Here is a 17,450-nt window from a genome sequence, read left to right on the forward strand (position 1 = left end):
CAGGTTTCCAAATCCTCGGTTCGTGGAACCCCACGCAAGTAGGAGCTGCGGGACGGCATCCTACATCTCCCTCTCTGTCTCTCTCTCATTTCTGGCCCTTGAAGAGCTAAGGAACTCTGAGCAGGGCAGAGTCTGGCCTAGCCAGTGAGAGGCCCTTGAGTCAAAGAGTAAAAGAGCCCAAGTAACTAAGTTTCTTTTCTTAATCCCCTGCTGCTATCAGAAGAAATTAATTCCCAGAGCCATCATCAGCTTTGGTCCAAGAACACCAAGAGAGAATTAAACAGCCAAACTTCATCAGATTTTGACCCCTGCAGATGCTACACCTCGCTGCCTTCCTCAGTTTACCTGATGCTGAGCTGGTCCTCGGCATTACTATATTTGAAATATACAGAAAAACAGATCGATTTTAGAAAAACATCCAAGACTGAAATACACAGAGGAACGGGCAGGAAAAGTGCACAGGTATAAAGTGAAGAATTGAGTGGTAGTAAGCCAGACCCAGTGGCAAGCCGGTGTGGACACAATATGTATCAGGTCCATGTGTCTGATGGTGGTGATGAGGAAGCTGCAGGGGCTCTGGGTGCCTGAGGTAGTGGGCTGCACACTGCAGAGTAAGGAGAGTTAGAATTCAGGAAGATGCAGGGCTTCGACCCACGTTCTGGTGCAGAACCTGTAGCTGTGAAGACAGGCAGGCATCTGTGCCATGTGCTCCTGGCTCAAGCCCAGTCCGTGCTGACCAGTGAGTTAAAAAGTCCTGGGATCCTCTGGACACCACACGACGCATTGCAGGGACAAAGCCAAAGATACCACGGATGCAGTGGGAGGAGTATCCTGTGAAGTGACAGCTAGACAGTTGTGTCACCAAGTGTGTGGATGATTATCTGCACCTCATTCCAAGAGTGACTGAAAAGATGAAAGGGTCTCTCTTGTCTATGGGGGGGGGGAATTCTTCCGGCAGGAATCTGCATAAAAAGAGGGATAGGAACTTAGTCTTTTAAGTAAAGCCTCTCTCTCCCTCTCCTCTCCCCCTCCCCCGTCCCCGTCCCTGTTCCTCTTCCTGTCCCTGTCCTCCCCCCTCTCTTTCCCCCCCCCCATTTTCGTTTGCTTTGTGTTTTGGGACAAGCTCTCATTACGTATCTCTAGCTGACCTGGATCTTGCCATATAGACCAGGCTGGCCCAGAACTCATGTGGGCTTCCACCTCATGAGTGCTATGATCAAGCACAACACAAGAAAACCCACAACATCCAAACCTGAACTCTCAGGGGTTCACAGAGACAACTGACGATCGAGAAGCCTGCACAGGCCTAACCTAGGTCCTCTGCATATATTTTATGGTCATGTAGCTTGGTGTTCTTGCAGGGACTCCTAACAGAGGGAGCAGGGGTTGTTTCTGACATCTTTGACTGCTTTTGGGACTCCTTTCCTCCTACTAGGTTGCCTTGCCCATCCTTAATATGAGGGGAGGTACCTAGCCTTATTGCAACTTGATATACCATGTTTGGTTGATATCTCTGGGAGGTCTGCCAAGAAGGGAAAAGGAGGAGGGGTGACTGGGGAGGGGACAGATCACAGGGAAAGACTGGGAGGAGAGGACGGGGGGGGGGAACTGTGGATTGGGATATAGTATATGAGAGAACAAATTAATAAGAGAAAGAAGGAAAGGGAGAGAGAAAGAAAGAAAGAGAGGGAGAGAGAAAGGAAGGAAGGAAGGAAGGAAGGGAGGGAGGAAGGGAGGAAGGAAGGGAGGAAGGAAGGAAGGCAGGCTTAATGAGCGGCAGAAGGCATCCCAGTAAGCAGCAATCCTCCTGCCTCAGTCTTCTTAGTGGCAGGATATGTGTGTTATCAAGCCCAGCTGAGAGGTTCCTGAATCTTTTTCCAGTCATCAGGATGTGGTATATTTCGTGTGTGTGTGTGAGTGTGTGTACACGTGTGTGCAGGTACATCTGTGCATGCTGTTGTGTGTGTACACGTGTGCACACATGTATGAAGGCCAGATGTCATGTTTCAGTATTGCTCCTCAGGTACCGTCCACCTTGTTTTTGAGACAGGGTCTCTCAATGGCCTGGAGCTCACTGATTACACTAGTCAGTGGTCCCATAGAGCCTCCCCTGCCTGTGTCCCCTCCCTGTGTCCCCTCCCTGTGTCCCCAGCCCTGTGTCCCCAGCCCTGGGCTTATAGGCACACTCTTCCACACCCTACATTTTTACATACGCCCTGGGGATCAAGCTTAGGTCCTGATGCTTGCATGACAAGTTTGGTTCCCGCCACCCACAACAGGTGGCTCACAACTCTCTAAGTCTAGCACCAGGGAATCTGACGCCCTCTGCTGGCCTCCAAAGGCACACACACAAACACATCCATGCACACACAATTACATGAATACAAGTAAAACTTAGAGAGAGAGAGAGAGAGAGAGAGAGAGAGAGAGAGAGAGAGACAGAGAGTGGTACAGCAGGCCTAGAAGTATTGTCATAACTGGCTAGAGGGCCATTTGTGAGTGTAGCTGGGTACAAGGTGGAAGTGACAGCTTTATTTTATGCTACCCACAATGCATCATGGTGACAATGGAACTTTTCCCACTCACTGTTCAGTGTCTGGGTTCCAAGCATTTCAGTCCACAGCGTGTGCAGCACTTCTCATCCAGGGGACAGTCACTGTCCTGCAGGCACTTGGGCTTATCGATCTTAGAACACACTACAGGCTTCCGTGGGCAGAAGCCTGTTTTGACTTTGTGAAGTAAAATAAGACAATTGACTTTGAAATACTTGGAAATAATCTGATACAAATTTGGAAACCCCGATAATGTTTTATTTTTTTCTTTCTTTGTGTGTGTGTGTCTGTGTGTGTGTACATGTGTATGCATATGTGCACACTTATCACAAGACATCATCAATTTGTGGTCACTGAAGAATGAAGGCGGAAAACAAACAAGGTTTTTTGTTGTTGGGTTTTGGTTTTTGTCTTTTTACCCCAAGACACGGCTTCTCTGGTGTCCTGGCTGTCTTGAAACTCACTTTGTAGGCTAGGCTAGCCTCGAACCCACAGAGATCAGCCTGCCTGCCTCTGCCCCCTGAGTGCTGGGATGAAAGGTATGCTGCCACGCCCACATGTCACTCCAGTGGATTCCGAGTGTCAGGCCTGAAAGCTTATTCACGGATTTGAGGTATGCAGCTTCAAAGGGAGCTAGCTAGCCTCTTGGAGTTCATTTCTTGGCATCTCCTAACTCAGATGTGTTCCAGATTGGTCTCTGCAAAAGTCTGTGGAGAGTTTTGTGTGCTTTCTTTGTTCAGGCCTATAGGTGCCCTAAGAAATGATTCGTAGATAGCTAAAACTGAGATTGAACATTGTTTCCTGGCCTCCACAGTGTTTCAATGATCCTAATTGATTTCCTAGCTGTTATTAGCTTGGAATTTTTACAAGGGAAGCTGCCTTAGCAGACAGGGAGTCCCTAGAATTAGCAATAAAGATCAGGCACTATTGCCTTCTGATTCCCACAAGGAAGGTCCCTTATCAGACAGGGTGTTTCCAGAGTTTGAGATAGTAGCAAACACTATTGCTATCTGTAAACATAGTTAGAACTCTAAGAGCAGTACCACACAAGGCAGAATTGCTTTACAAACTAGAAAAGCTTCCTGAACTAATGGTTTGCCAAACCATTCCCAGGAACTGCTAGAATAGGACCTCCTGGTGCTTACCTGCTTCAGACCTAGAGAATTTGCTTAGAGCTGCCAAGATAGCCCAGCGGGGGAAGAGCACTATTGCTCTTCCGAAGGAATCATTTACACCTGGCTGTTTGATCTTACTGACTTTTGATGTGACCACTACCTGCCTACCTGATCCCTGATATTCGCCCTGTTTCTGTGTACTATATAAGCTTGATTTTCACTTTGTGCAAATACACTCAGATTCTGCACTCCCTTGTGTCATTTCTGTCCCTTGTGTCACTCACCGAATTCTTTGCCCACCAGGCCAGAACTCTAATCACCCTGTGGAACAAGGGTTCCCCGCAGCAACCCAGTGGCAGTGTGCATCACCACCAGCCAAGTAAGGTTTTTTTGGTTTTTTTTTCACATTCACAGAGAGTGATCGCACTCCGGAGACGCTTTGAAGGTGAGCACAAGTGTCCAGAGGTCAACACGAGAGCACTGGTTGGACATTTTAAGAAGTCTCTTAAGAAACCTTAAAGATTAGGGTGAGGGACATCTGAGGCTCAAGGGACTTCTTCACCTTGAAGTCAGGCACTGTACTCTGGAGGCTGAGGCAGGAGGATGGTAAGTTTGAGGTCAGCTTGATTCTATAGTGAGATCTAGACCAGGCTAGACCACCTAGTGAGTTCATGCTCTGCAATGCTGCCCTCACCCATTCCACGGGGTACTGATGCCACCACCAGGATGTCACCCATGACAAACACCCATAAACTCCAAGAGGTTTGCCCGCAGTCTTTACCTAGCCAGGCTCTGGCACAGATGAAGCCACACCTGGACTCGCAGCATTTCTCCTTCTCCGGGCAATCCATGTCATTCTTACAGGAGGCTGGGCACTCCATCCGCATTTGGAAAGGGAACAGTGGGCACTGTCCTTTCTTCACTGGAACAAGAGCAGAGGTGAGTTTTATGGTGCCCCACCACCGCACTGCCCTTCAGAGAGCTCTTCTCCTCAGGGGTGATCTCCAGTAGGCTGAGGAGAAGCAAAAACATGGGGTACGCCATGCAATAGAGTGGGCTTAATGTCAGAAGCCCACCACATCAAAGTCCCAGGCCTAGGGGCTGGGGAGATGGCTCAGAGGTTAAGAGCAAGTGGCTGCTCTTCCAGAGGTCCTGAGTTCAATTCCCAGCAACCACATGGTGGCTCACAACCACTGATAATGAGATCTGACGCCCTCTTCTGGCATGCAGATGTACATGCAGGCAGAATGTTGTATATGTAACAAATTTTTTATAAAGCCCCAGTCCTGTCTCTCAATAAGCTCAGTTTCTCTATGAAATAAAGGAAACTACCTGTCATCTTCAGGTTTGTGAAGCATACAGTCACCATGGCCAGAGCCTAACCCTAGATAGGTTAAATGTGTGAGTTCCTGCTGCCTATGAATTTGAGGGCATCCTCTTGTTACATTTGCAGGCCATCAAGGGCCCCAGACATTGTGTGTAAGTTTCCCTTTGAGCTATAATGGGAGAAAACACAATACATACCTCCATGGGACTCTTCCTGTTCATTCATTCTCTCTCTCTCTCTCTCTCTCTCTCTCTCTCTCTTTCTCTCTCTCTCTCTCTCCCTTACTCTCTGTCTTCTTTCTCCTTCCTTTCTTTTTCATAGGTAAGATTTAGACATGAGGGTTTTTTTCTAATTTATTCCTGATTTTGTTTCTGATTTAGTGTTTTGAGACAAAGTCTAATGTAGCCCAGGCTGGTCTCCAACCTGCTGTGTAGCCAACACTATCAGCCTTGGACTCTTAACTCTTCTGCCTCGACCTCCTAAGTTCTGTGTGCATGCCTCATGTGTTTGACAGCTCCTTTCCTGAGTCCATGGCTCCAGGATTCTTTAGAGCCCTCCAGAAAGGGAAGCACATGGCCCTAGCTTTTTAAAGCCAGGTCATGAAGTTATCTTTGTTGTTCAGACACGGCAAGGTTGAGAAATGAAAACTTCGTCTCCACCTTCTACCAGCTGTCCATCTGTAGGCAACTAAGAGGATTGTACCACTGCTTCCTCAGGGACGGAGCCAGGTATGGTGGCTCACACCTACAAATCCCACACTTGGATGGCTGAGACAGGAGAATTACTGCACGTTCCTAGCTGGCCTGGGCTACAGAATGAGACCGAACAAATAAAACCATCAAACACTGATGATAGAATATTCCTCAACATGCCTCACAAAGCTTAAGGTAGAAATACAGTGCTAATACATCAACTGCATCTCTCCCAAGGCTGACACATGCACTTTGAAGGCCCGCAGTCGTTTCTCATTTGTCCTCTAGTGAGCAGGTCATGAAGAGCCAGCATGCCATGCCCTTTCTTATCTTTGATGGTACAGGAATCCCGCCAACAACTCAGTGACCTGCTTGCTCTTCCATAATCAGAAAGGTGAAGAACCTTGCAGCGGACAGAAGGGAGTAAGATTTTAATCCGGGTTATTTGACGCCCAGACCCCATAGCACACTGGCTCCCAGCAGTAGTGGCACTGATCATTGCATTGAAGAGCGAGTCTCTAGGCTTCACCTTCACCACGGTCTCTACCTCCCAGGCCTACGCTTACTCTGTGGGGTTCTAGAACTGACCTGTCTGGGCCTCCTTCAAAGGTGCTTCCTCAGGATGATGCCCAATAGGTTGATGTAATGAGAAGCATCTTCCTCCAAAGGGTTAGACCCGGGCCTCAGCTTGCAAGGGCCTGATGTTTATGAATACGTTATGTGCATTGTCTCATTTCGGGGGGTGGGGGAGGGGTTGTGGGAGACTTCATGAATAGAGAAGTCACGCACAGCTGGGGCGTAAAATCAAGAACTGGAAAAGTAGGATTAATTCCTCGAATGAGGGCCAAGGAGAATCAGAGTGTTCAGGAGAGTAGTATGGAAGCCCATCGTTGGGAAGAGAAAGTGTGAGGCAGGTACCCAGTTACTCAGATGAGGGGAGGGGGGTCAGGGCCCTGAGATTACTCGTGTTACCTGAAAGCCAGGGAGAGCCTGGGAAGTAGGTTCGAGGAGTTTGGGTGCTTACCTGGAGACTGCAGAACACTGAGTAGGAGGGAAAGCATGAAGATGCAGGCTGCTTGGAGAGTCACCTCCGAATGGGAGGCAGCTCAGAGCAGGAAGGACCACGCCTCCTCCTTGGCACTCTCTAACCTCAAACCTTCCTTGGGCAGGCGTGCCAAAGTAGGGAGAGGGGGCCAGCCCACAGGACCACTTCCTGGCTTCCAGAGGCCTCCTGTCTGCTAACTCTTCCTCATTTCACAGCCTCACACGTTTTACATTAGCTTAGTTTCCAGTCACAACAAGTCATTAGGAAACACGGTTAGCATCCCCATTTCATAGCCCAGCCAAAAGTCACGAATGCAAGTAGCTACCCAAAGTCCTCTGAAGCAGCAAACGTCGAGCAAGGGTTTGGACCCAAGGCAGCTTGGTCTCAAAGCCTGAGGCTATAACTCTGCTATTACACTCTTTGTAGTTAAGCAAGACCCTCTGACTACAAGGGACACAGGTCTTACCAATCAGCATGCAAGCGTTCCGGCAGTCAGTCTTGCTGAGGAAGTTGTTCGAGTTCCCACGGCATCCACTGTATATAAAAGCTCTGCACTGATGCCTCTCAGGGTCAAAATACCAGCGCACCAAACTGTTAGAGCAGTCTCCTTTGTCTAAGGGTAACATGCAGGGTTCTGAGGTGAGGAAGCAAAGCGGGAGTGTCAAGAGGGGGCCAGGTTCCTAGCCACAAGCCTACATCACAGAAAAAGCCAGTGGGAAAAAGACATAGGTGGGCCATGGAGAGGGCTCAGCAAGTAAAGACATTTGTTGCCCATCCTAATGACCTGACTCCAGGACCACACAGTGGAAAGAAGAAAGTAACTCCTGCAAGTTGTCTTGTGGCTTCCACAAACATGCCGTGCCAGGCTCCTCAGCAAAATAAAAACAAACACATGTAGAATTTTTTTTTTTAAATTCCCACCCCCTGTATTTTATATACACTGAGTGGTTTACGTTCATGAGATTTGTGCACTATGTGTGTGCAGTACCGTCTGAGGCCAGAAGAGGGACTCAGAGCTCCTGGAACTGAACGCACGTCTCTGCAAGAACAAGTGCTTTTAACTGCTTGAGCCATCTCTCTAGGCCCCTAGTTTTTCTTTTTAAAAGACATAGGCTTGGTTCTCAGCACCCACACGGTGGCACACAACTGTTTATAACTCCAGTTCCAGGGGACTCGATACTCTCTTCTGACCTTGACAAGCACCAGCCAAACACGTTGTTTATACTTAGATGCAGGAAAGCCAACCACACAGATAAAATATAAATAAATCTTTAAAAAGACTTGGGTTCTAGTTCTAGCTCTGCATCCGAGCTTGATGCTGTTCAGCTCTTCTGAGCACTGTTCTTTCTTACGAAGTGCATTATGAACAGCACACAGAAACACTTTAATGCAGATCTTTCTTTCATATGGCCTTGAGCTTTGAGAGGGCACAATGTGCTTAGGAACTGTAGCCAGGATGCCCAACAAAGTGCCTGGGATACAGGAGAACAAGCACAGTCTCTGATGGTTAAAGCTGAATATGACATATGGAGGCCACATTGTTCCCCTACTCAGTTCACACACACACACACACACACACACACCCCTCCTAAGACAAGCCACACCATTGTTACTCTAAGATCATGATAAAGGGAGAAAAAAGCAAGACAACAGAGACTCACAGAATACTAAAGACTTCCAACTTCTAGCTAAAGTGAACAGCTAACATTCCCCACTTGATTACCGCTTTCTCCTCATCCTACATGCCCTCGTTAGAGATAAGAGCCACCGAGGCCACAGAATTAATCCAGTTTTTGGACAATATCCAATTTAAAGCTAACCCTTACTTGTCTAGTCTTCTCTGAGTTACCCAACCCAAACCCAAACCCTGTAATAGGCCAAAAAGATTCTTCCTGAGCTAGACGCCTCAGGGTTGTCTATGGTGAACCTTCTCTGTGATGGTCACGAACAATAAATTGAATGTATTTATGTTAGTCTTAGGCCAAGGAAAGCAAAAATTGATCTCATGTGACTCTGAGTTAACAGAGAGTTTGGGCTCTTTGAACACTTCCAGACAGCAGGTTCACAGGTCTCTCCGTCCAGTCAAGCCTCTGCTTTCATGTGTCTCTTCAATGTTCTCTGTGTATTTTTAATTTTGAGATACATACAGTCATCTCTCTCTCTCTCCCCCCCCTCTCTCTCTCTCTCTCTCTCTCTCGCCTTTTTGAGACACACTCTCTCTGTGTAGACCAGATCCACCTGTCTTTACCTCTCAAGCACTAGGATTAAAGACACTGCCACTTTGCCTGGCCCCTATCTTAACATATTAATTAGGTGTGAAATCAAGAATGACTCTCTGTTAAATGTTTGGCCCTTGACATACAGGATGCTGAATACTCAGGATTTCTAGGAAGCCCTTTTTAAAGGCCAAAGAGTCCAAAATGATCCAAGCATCTGGATTGAGGGAGGCTTCATTTCTCCAACAACAATTTGAATGAAGTTTGATTTTGCCAATAATAGCCTTACACCTAGTGAACATCCGGTAGGCACTAGATGACTGAATGAAAAAAATCTAGCATCAATGTCAACTGCTTGGACCCACTCCTCCTGGACGCATGACTTAAATTTAAAGGCAGAGTTGAATTACAGAATGAGGATGGCATAAACTCTGGCCTTTTGTCCAATCTTCTTCTTCCCCTTCTTCTTCTTCTTCTTCTTCTTCTTCTTCTTCTTCTTCTTCTTCTTCTTCTTCTTCTTCTTCTTCTTCTTCTTCTTCTTCTTCTTCTTCTCCTTCTCCTTCTTCCTCTTCCTCTCCTTCTCCTTCTCCTCTCCTTCTCCTTCTCCTCCTCCTTCTCCTCCTTCTTCCTCTTCCTCTTTCCCTTCCTCTTCCTCTTCCTCTTCCTCTTCTTCTTCTTCTTCTTCTTCTTCTTCTTCTTCTTCTTCTTCTTCTTCTTCTTCTTCTTCTCCTCCTCCTCCTCCTTCTTCCTCTTCTTTTTAAAGATTTATTTATTCTGTGTATGTGAGTATGCTATAGCTGTACAGATAGTTGTGAACCTTCATGTGGTTGTTGGTAATTGAATTTTAGGACCTCTGCTCGCTCTGGTCAACTCTGCTCACTCAGTCCCTGCTTGCTCCGACCCAAAGATTTATTTATTATTATAAATAACTACACTGTAGCTGTCTTCAGACACACCAGAAGAGGGCGTGAGATCTCATTATGAGTGGTTGTGAGCCACCATGTAGTTGCTGGGATTTGAACTCAGATGGTCCAGTCTTCTAAGATGGTTGTTCAACTAGTTCTGGGCATAGCAAGAAGTGTGCAGTGCTTAAGCCATGGCTCAGTGGTTAAGAGAGCTGGGTGTGAATTTAAAGGACACCTGTTCAAATCCCAGCTCCTGCCTGATGGCTCCCAGGCCTCTGAACTGTCGTGTAGGGCAGTCGTGGCACATGCCTTTAATCCCAGCACTTGGGAGGTAGAGGCAGGGGGATTTCTGAATTCAAGGCCAGCCTGGTCTACAGAGTGAGTTCCAGGACAGGCAGTGGGCAACTTCAAAACTTGCCCGTGCCTCCTCCCACCTGGATGCCAGTACCTTCATAGGGATCCATGCATTTCTTCCCGCAGGCAAAGTGGCAACATTTGAAATGAGCCTCACAGTTGAAGTCTGTTTTGCACGAGCTCAGACTCCCATTTCTGCATTCCAGCCGCGTCCTAGGACACTCTCCCACTTTGTCTGCAAAGAAAGAAACAGTCAAGCTCACATCCCCAAGCATCTCAGCCCCTGTCCTCATGGCAGAGCTGGGCTGTGAGGACCTCTGCCTTTCCATCTGCCTCTGACTCTCAGCCCCTGTCCTCATGGCAGAGCGGGGCTGTGAGGACCTCTGCCTTTCCATCTGCCTCTCACTCTCAGTTCTTCCCTTGCTTGTACCTAGCGGCCACATCTGTCACTCTTAGTGCTTGATCCCTCCCAAGGGAGCAGAATCAAGAATTTGAGCTCAGGTAGCTAAAGGAAAGCCATCTTGGGTAGAGACAATGCTGTTTATCTTAAATTTCCTTGTGACCTGATGACTTTAGTGCCTAACTCCTCTGCCTCCGGCACCACAGTCAGCAGAGGACGTTGAAAAGCAGTGGGGAAAGGCAATGAAATGGAGCCAGGAGTCCTGACTTTGGTCCCTGATATCTTTCATGAACTCAGGACCAGTCTGGGTTCAGTTACAGGGCTTTCTGAGTTAGTTAGCAACTGTAGGAGAGAAAGACATGGTGTGTGGGGCAGAGGAAGGAAGTGGAGTCTTGCTAGCCTAGCTTCAATATTAACTAGACAAATAATATTTGAAAATACATTTTATTGTCAGAGTCATGGGTTTCCCAATTGTAACATGAGAATGTCAATCCCTGTTTAGAGTCTGCTTGCTGAAATTTTGTGGGAGGATGCCCATAATGCACGCCCTACAGTGCCGGGCACTGGGTCAAAGCCAGTAATGAGGTCGCATCCTCTCTTTTACACCCATGACATGACTTCTAGGCTTCATGGTTTGTGGTGGCCAGAATTCTAAAGCTGTGCCTCAATACTCTTGTCCCTATTTATTGAACCAAGCACTAACTGAGACACAGCTAAGAGGGACCTCGTGGGTACAATTCAAGCCCTATCAACGGGGTCCTTTAAAAGCAGGGTTTCATGGTTGGTAGAGAAGTTAGAGAGATTCAAACTGTGGGAAGGTTCCTACAGACTGTCTCAGCAGCTTTGGCCATGGCTGATGGCCAAGTGCCAGGAAGGGAGGGTGGCTTCTGGAAGCTGGCATCGCTATAGAAACGAGAGCTCCAGACCTAAACTTGTAAGAGTATGACTATACTACACGTGATCTGAGAAGAGGATCCAGATGAGAACAGCAACCCCGGCTGGCACTTTGCTTTCTGCCTGGTGCAAATCTGAGAGGAAGATTTAGATGCACCACACCAGATTTCTGTTCTCCTGATAGAGGTTCTATAGCAGCAGGCAGATGATACAGTGCTCTGTGGTTCCGAGCTGAGCACCTATGATCAGGATTTAATCGCAGAGCGCAGATCTTCTTTGGTGTTGGAACTATGCAAAACAGGGCCCACATATCAGTACCAGATTCCTGATTTTGTAAGTTCAGAGAATTAGATCAGGTAGGATAACACAGTGAATTAGGTGGAGTCTGAGGCTTACAAGGTTCACTTCAGGAGCCCCGTCAGCAAGGACAGCTTGGTTCTCATTGGAGCGTACACTGAAATCATCTGTGAATCATTCAGAAACTATGGACTATGAACTAAGTCAGAATCTCTATAACGTAAGGGCTAGGTGAGTCTGTGTTTTAGAGACACCCTCGGCAATCCTGAAGCAGGCACCTGGAGGCTACACTGAAGCACAAGAAAAGCTAAACAGATGACGTGGAACAGTGATCAAGACAGGGAAGCTTCGAGATTATAAAGTCCAGACCCCTATCTCTAGTGTTGATCCAGCCTCACTCCTGCTTCCTGGGGACACTTCAACCTCAGTGTGGGTTTGTTATCCTGCATTCTGCCCACCTTATTACCTTGCCGTTTGAGCCTTCCTTGCTCCACGGATGGCTCATCTTTGTCACTTACCTTTTGTGCATACACCAAGGGACTCGTCTACATTTCCTGGTCTCAGGTGTCCCCTGAGCTTCTCGGACTCTTCGTGGCTTAACACATCCTTTCCCACGATTCTGACTAGTTCAGGTGTCCCTACCCTAAGCCCGCCCTCTCCTCTGAGCTGAAGATATTTGTTCACAGTTACCCGAGGAAAAGCCATCCAAGAAGCTCTCGAGAGCGTTTGTCTCAATGTGTTCAAGACAGAACCAGTGTTTCCCAAGCTTAAAGAGCATGTCCCCACTCTCTGTTTCCCTTCCTGACCCCATCCTGACCTTCAACATGGCAACAATCCTATTATGCAGAACACCGAACAAAGGGCTTTCTCTGTTCCCCACAATCCCAGATTCCTATCCGACCAGGTTGGGTCAATTCTGTTTCTTGAATCTCCGCCTCCCTCTTCCCTCTATCCTTCACCACCACCACCCTCTCTCTCTTGGCTGCCACTCCCTTCAAGTAATGCCTGGCTTCCCGCCATTGCTTGCCTCTCTCTGGATGCTCAATCAATAGTTAAGTCAAAAAACCTGAAGGCACATATTGAGGAAAACTAGGGAAATGATTTGGGTAAACAGGTGAAGGAAGCCACTGACTGGTAAACAGAAGTAACTCTCTGTGACCCTGAATCCAGCAGTGCCAACCAACCCTAACCCTCTCATTGCAACCCCCGGTCCCCAAGAGCACTGCCCAGGAAGAATGGCTTAGCAGGGAGGACGCACGTTTGATCTTGGCGGTATATGATGCTGAGGTCTGCTCCAAGGCGAGGAGGAGAGCCAGCAGGAGAGCTCCAGTCCACCAGGAGCTGGCGAGGCCACGGAGGGACAGTGCCTGTGTGAGCAAAGACCTGAGTTAGGCTCATCCAGAGGGGAGGAGCACAGTCTGTGCAGAGATGCTCTGGGGAGGGTCCCCAGCCTCCACTTACTTCATGGTTGAGAAAGCAGAGCCAGAAGCGAGAAGAGATCTGTCTGAGGTGGGGAGTTGAGACAGGTCTGAAGTAGTCACCCAGGACTCTCCGTGGCACCCCATACTTGGCCATGGTGCTGCATCTGGTCCTTCTTGGTCACTTCCCCACTGTCTCACTCCTGGGTAAGAGGTCACACTTGAATTATCACAGGGCTCCATTTGGAACAGTTCCCAGGTGACTATCCTATGCTTCTGTCTGAAGCAACTTCAGACACAATTCAGCAGGGCCTTTGCTCTGCTCCAGTGATGACAGGAGTGGAGATTGTCTGGAGACCTGGGCAGACATTACAGGATTTTGGTGTCTCAGAATCGCCTAGGCAGCAGGCATAGATACACACACACACACACACACACACACACACACACACACACACTCGACCTGTTGACAAAGAGATTCTTCTCATTTTCTTCTGGCTCCATAGAACTCTAAAGAGTTCTATGATTCATCTAGACAACCTGACAAGATGGTCCCCTTTCAAGTGGGATTTGTTCATGTCCCACATGTTTTTAAATGTGTGTGTGTGTGTGTGTGAGTGTGTGTGTGTGTGAGAGAGAGAGAGAGAGAGAGAGAGAGAGAAAGAGAGAGAGAGAGGGAGAGAGGGAGACAGAGAGAGAGAAACATCACAGCATGCGTGTGGAGGTCAGAGGACAACCTTGGGAGTCTGCACTGGGAGCATCAGGGGTAGAACTCAGGAAGGAGCCCTTCCCTGCTGAGCCACGGCCTTTACATGGGTTTTATTTCACGATGAGACACCCGTGTGCTATCTGCAGCATCCCCTAGGCAAACCCCGTTCAGAAGCAGTGAGAAGGAGGAGAGGGAAAGGAGAATGTTGTACAGCAAATGCTGGAGAGTCTCAGAGCCCAAGGAGCTATGCCCACGCCCTGGAACCTCTCTCCTGAAGCTCCGACCGGATGACGATTTGTAGGAGCTGTTGTCTCCTTGTCCACCTTCAAAAGATGGAGATGTCCTGATGTCCTCCAGCCCCTAAAGACAGCAGCACCCGGACTCTTCAGAAATAGGAATGTTAACCCCAAATCAGTGATGGTGATTTTGGCCCTTTCTTTCTCGTGTACACCTATAGCATAAGTTGGATCCTTAGTTTTCCTCTTCCAGAAAATGGGCAAACACAGCTAGCTTAACAGCCTTGTTGTGGGAATGTGGATGTAGCAGCGTAAAAATCTGATCCATCATTATAGAATCAAGATATGGCAAGAAGCTTGTGTTTGGAGTTGGACTGTTTTCCTGGGTTCACTGTGTTATCAGCTGTGTGGTCTCATCTCAATCATTTCACCTCACTGAAACCTCCATTTTTTTTATTACAAACAAAACAACCAATAACACATACACCTGACAGAAGAACTGATCAGACGTAGTCTGACTAGACATGCCCCAATACACACTTGTTAAGGAGCAAGAAGCAGCAGTGAATGTCAATAGTACTGCCTTCTCCATTAGCTCAAGTTCCCCAGCCAGACTGCGGGGCTCCTCAAAAGGCCGAGGCTGGATGCTTAAGCTAATCTACTGGTTTAAAATTTAACTTGCCTATCAATCTAGTCTTGAGAATTAATTGATCAGCTCAGCCTCTAGCCAGTCATTAAAAAGGAGAGTTCCCAGGATAAGTGTGATGGAAAAACACAGATCTATCCATAGTTCTCCCAAACATAGTAGAGGATATTCAACTGCAGTTCCACCTCATGTCTACTCCATGAAACATAGTTATATTACTATGGGATATATATTACTATGCATACCGGGAATGTGGATATATTACAATGATTTATTGTTTACTTAACAAGTCATTCTGTGTGGTTTTTAGGGTAGGGGCAGCTTTACCATCTTGGCATTTATTTGCCAAGATGCTGTAAGACTGGATTGGAGAGAGAACTCAGCAGATACGAGACCATGGAGCTTTCTTCCGGAAGACCTGGCTTTGATTCCCAGCAGTCATGAAACTGCTTCCAATCATCTGTAACTCCAGTCCCAGGAGCTCTGGACCTCGCTTCTGGATTCTTCTGGTAGTGGGTATGCATGTAGTATACAGACATTCAAGTAGGAAAAATACTTATACACATAAAATATTTTTTAAAAAAAAATTAAAAGATGCTGCTTGTTAGAGGCAAGGGGACACTGCTGAAGAGTTACCCAGTACCTTTTACAGAACTAGGACAAACCAGAGTGCCCAGATAGAAAGGTGTCATAAGACATGTGACTGTCAGGCCACCCATGAAAGCTGGGCTGGGGTGTAACTCCGTGGACAGTGTTCTTGCCTAGCATGCAGGAAACCCTGGGTCAAATCCCCAGCCCCGCATAAACCTGATGTGACGATCTGTCATCCAAGCACTCAGGAACTGAAGGCAGGAGGATCAAGAATCCAAGTCCCATAAAGAGTTCGTCCACACTGGACTACATGAGAACCTGTCTCAAAAAACAAAACAATGATACGAAAGATAAATAACATGAGTGGACACCAGGTGACCCTGCCAGCCGCAGTTCGGCAAGGGTGGGGTGGAAGACCCCAGAGTTCCCGCCCCCCAGGGACCACTAAGATGACCAAGCATGCTGTGGAGAGATGGGAGAGAACAAGATGCAGAACAGTGTGCAGTGAAGAGAGACGGAACTGGAGACACAAGGGTGGTGAGGAACAGCTTCGTGTGAGCAGCCTGTGCCTTTAGCTTTCCAGCCTAGAATTAAGATTCTGAGTGGCAAAATGTGCCTGTAAGGCCACCCATGAACTTGCCTTTTAAGTCCCTCATGTAGATTCCATGATACATTGTCACTTGATTTTAGCGCTTGGGATAATTTTTGCTCTTCTTGGTTTCAATTAGATTTAGTTCGCCCCAATTTATCTTAGCATTCTCTCAACACCTGCTTTCATTTTTTTAATGCAACATAGTTCTCCCCTTTGGAACATTGTACACATTACTCTTTTAATTTTAACTTTTACTGGGCAAATGATACTTGCACATTTTTATAGGGTAGAATGAAACATGAGATGTGTACATTGTGGGTCAATTTGAGATAACTAACCTATCATTGTTATTCTCTTAGCAACTCTGAAGTCTGCAGCATGTCTTATTAACTGTGATCCTCACTATACACAAAGATATGACAACTTAGCATGGTTTCTTTGCTTGAGTTCTATGGGAAGTACGTGGAGGAGTGGAGTTTGAAAGTAGGTAAAACACTCACCTCCAGGAGCTAAGGCCAGATCTTCAGAACCCATAGGATGCTGGATGAAGTAATGCATGCATCTATAAGGCCAGTGCTCTTACAGTGAGGTAGGAGACAGAGGTAAATTCCCCGGAAGCTGCCCTGGAATACACACTACAGAAGCAAAGTACAAGGAGACAGTCTCAAGCAAGGCAGAAAAGGAAAAAAAAAAAAAAAAAAAAAAAAAAAAAAAAAAAAAAAAAAAAAAAACAGCCCCAGAGATTACCGTCTGGTCCCTCTAGCCCCCTCCACATGCACACTTTACTGTATGACTCCGTCTAGGAGAAATGTCCAGGGCAGGAGTCAGGAACGGTGGCTCAGGCCTGTGATCACATCCTCAGGAGGCAGGAGGATTACATATCCAAGGCCAGTTGGTGCACGGTAGTGATGGTCTCCCTCAAAAATTTAAGAAAGGAAAGAGAGGGCTAGGAATGTAGCACAGAGGTAGAGCATTTGAGTGAGGCCCCGGACTGAAGACCCACCAAGGTGAAGACAGGGACAGCAGAAAGCTGTACAATATGGGAAGCAGTCTAGAGTGGGTTGCAGGAGGCTAGAGAGTGATTGCTCATGAGATAGGATTTGCAGCTGGAGGGAGAAGCATTTCAGAACCAGCAGATATGACGCACAATCTCAAGAATGTCAAAAGGACCTGAAATTGTTGACCTGAAAATGGTCAGTTTTATCTGATGGAAATTTAGCACGGTTTGTCAAAGCAGACACTGTGGAACCATCTCTTGCAGTTGCAGATCGGTGAGTCAGGTGTATGTGGCTGCTCCCAGCAGTCCCTGCCTCAGTTTCCCCTTGCACGGCTCACATTGTGTCCACACTACCTTCGCTCCCTCACTGGTGCTTCAGGATGTAAGTTGAAGGAATTTTCCAGAGCAATCAGAGAGCCACTTTTGTCCCTCCTGCAGCTGACTGAGCCATTGCTTCTTGTGGC

At 47.3% G+C, this 17,450-nt stretch overlaps 1 protein-coding gene across 1 annotated transcript; it reads right to left on the bottom strand.

Annotated features, from left to right (window-relative positions):
- Positions 1–2,589: 2,589 nt before the first annotated feature.
- Positions 2,590–13,372, bottom strand: Wfdc8 (WAP four-disulfide core domain 8). The gene is made up of 6 exons (XM_031373756.1): positions 13,259–13,372; positions 13,056–13,164; positions 10,301–10,441; positions 7,198–7,365; positions 4,449–4,589; positions 2,590–2,729 (listed from the first exon to the last, which is right to left on the bottom strand). Exons 1-6 carry the CDS (start codon positions 13,370–13,372, stop codon positions 2,590–2,592), a joined length of 813 nt encoding a protein of 270 aa, XP_031229616.1.
- Between the last annotated feature and the right edge of the window lie 4,078 nt (positions 13,373–17,450).

The sequence above is a fragment of the Mastomys coucha genome, unplaced genomic scaffold (genome assembly GCF_008632895.1).
Source record: "Mastomys coucha isolate ucsf_1 unplaced genomic scaffold, UCSF_Mcou_1 pScaffold15, whole genome shotgun sequence".
Taxonomy (NCBI): Eukaryota; Metazoa; Chordata; class Mammalia; order Rodentia; family Muridae; genus Mastomys; species Mastomys coucha.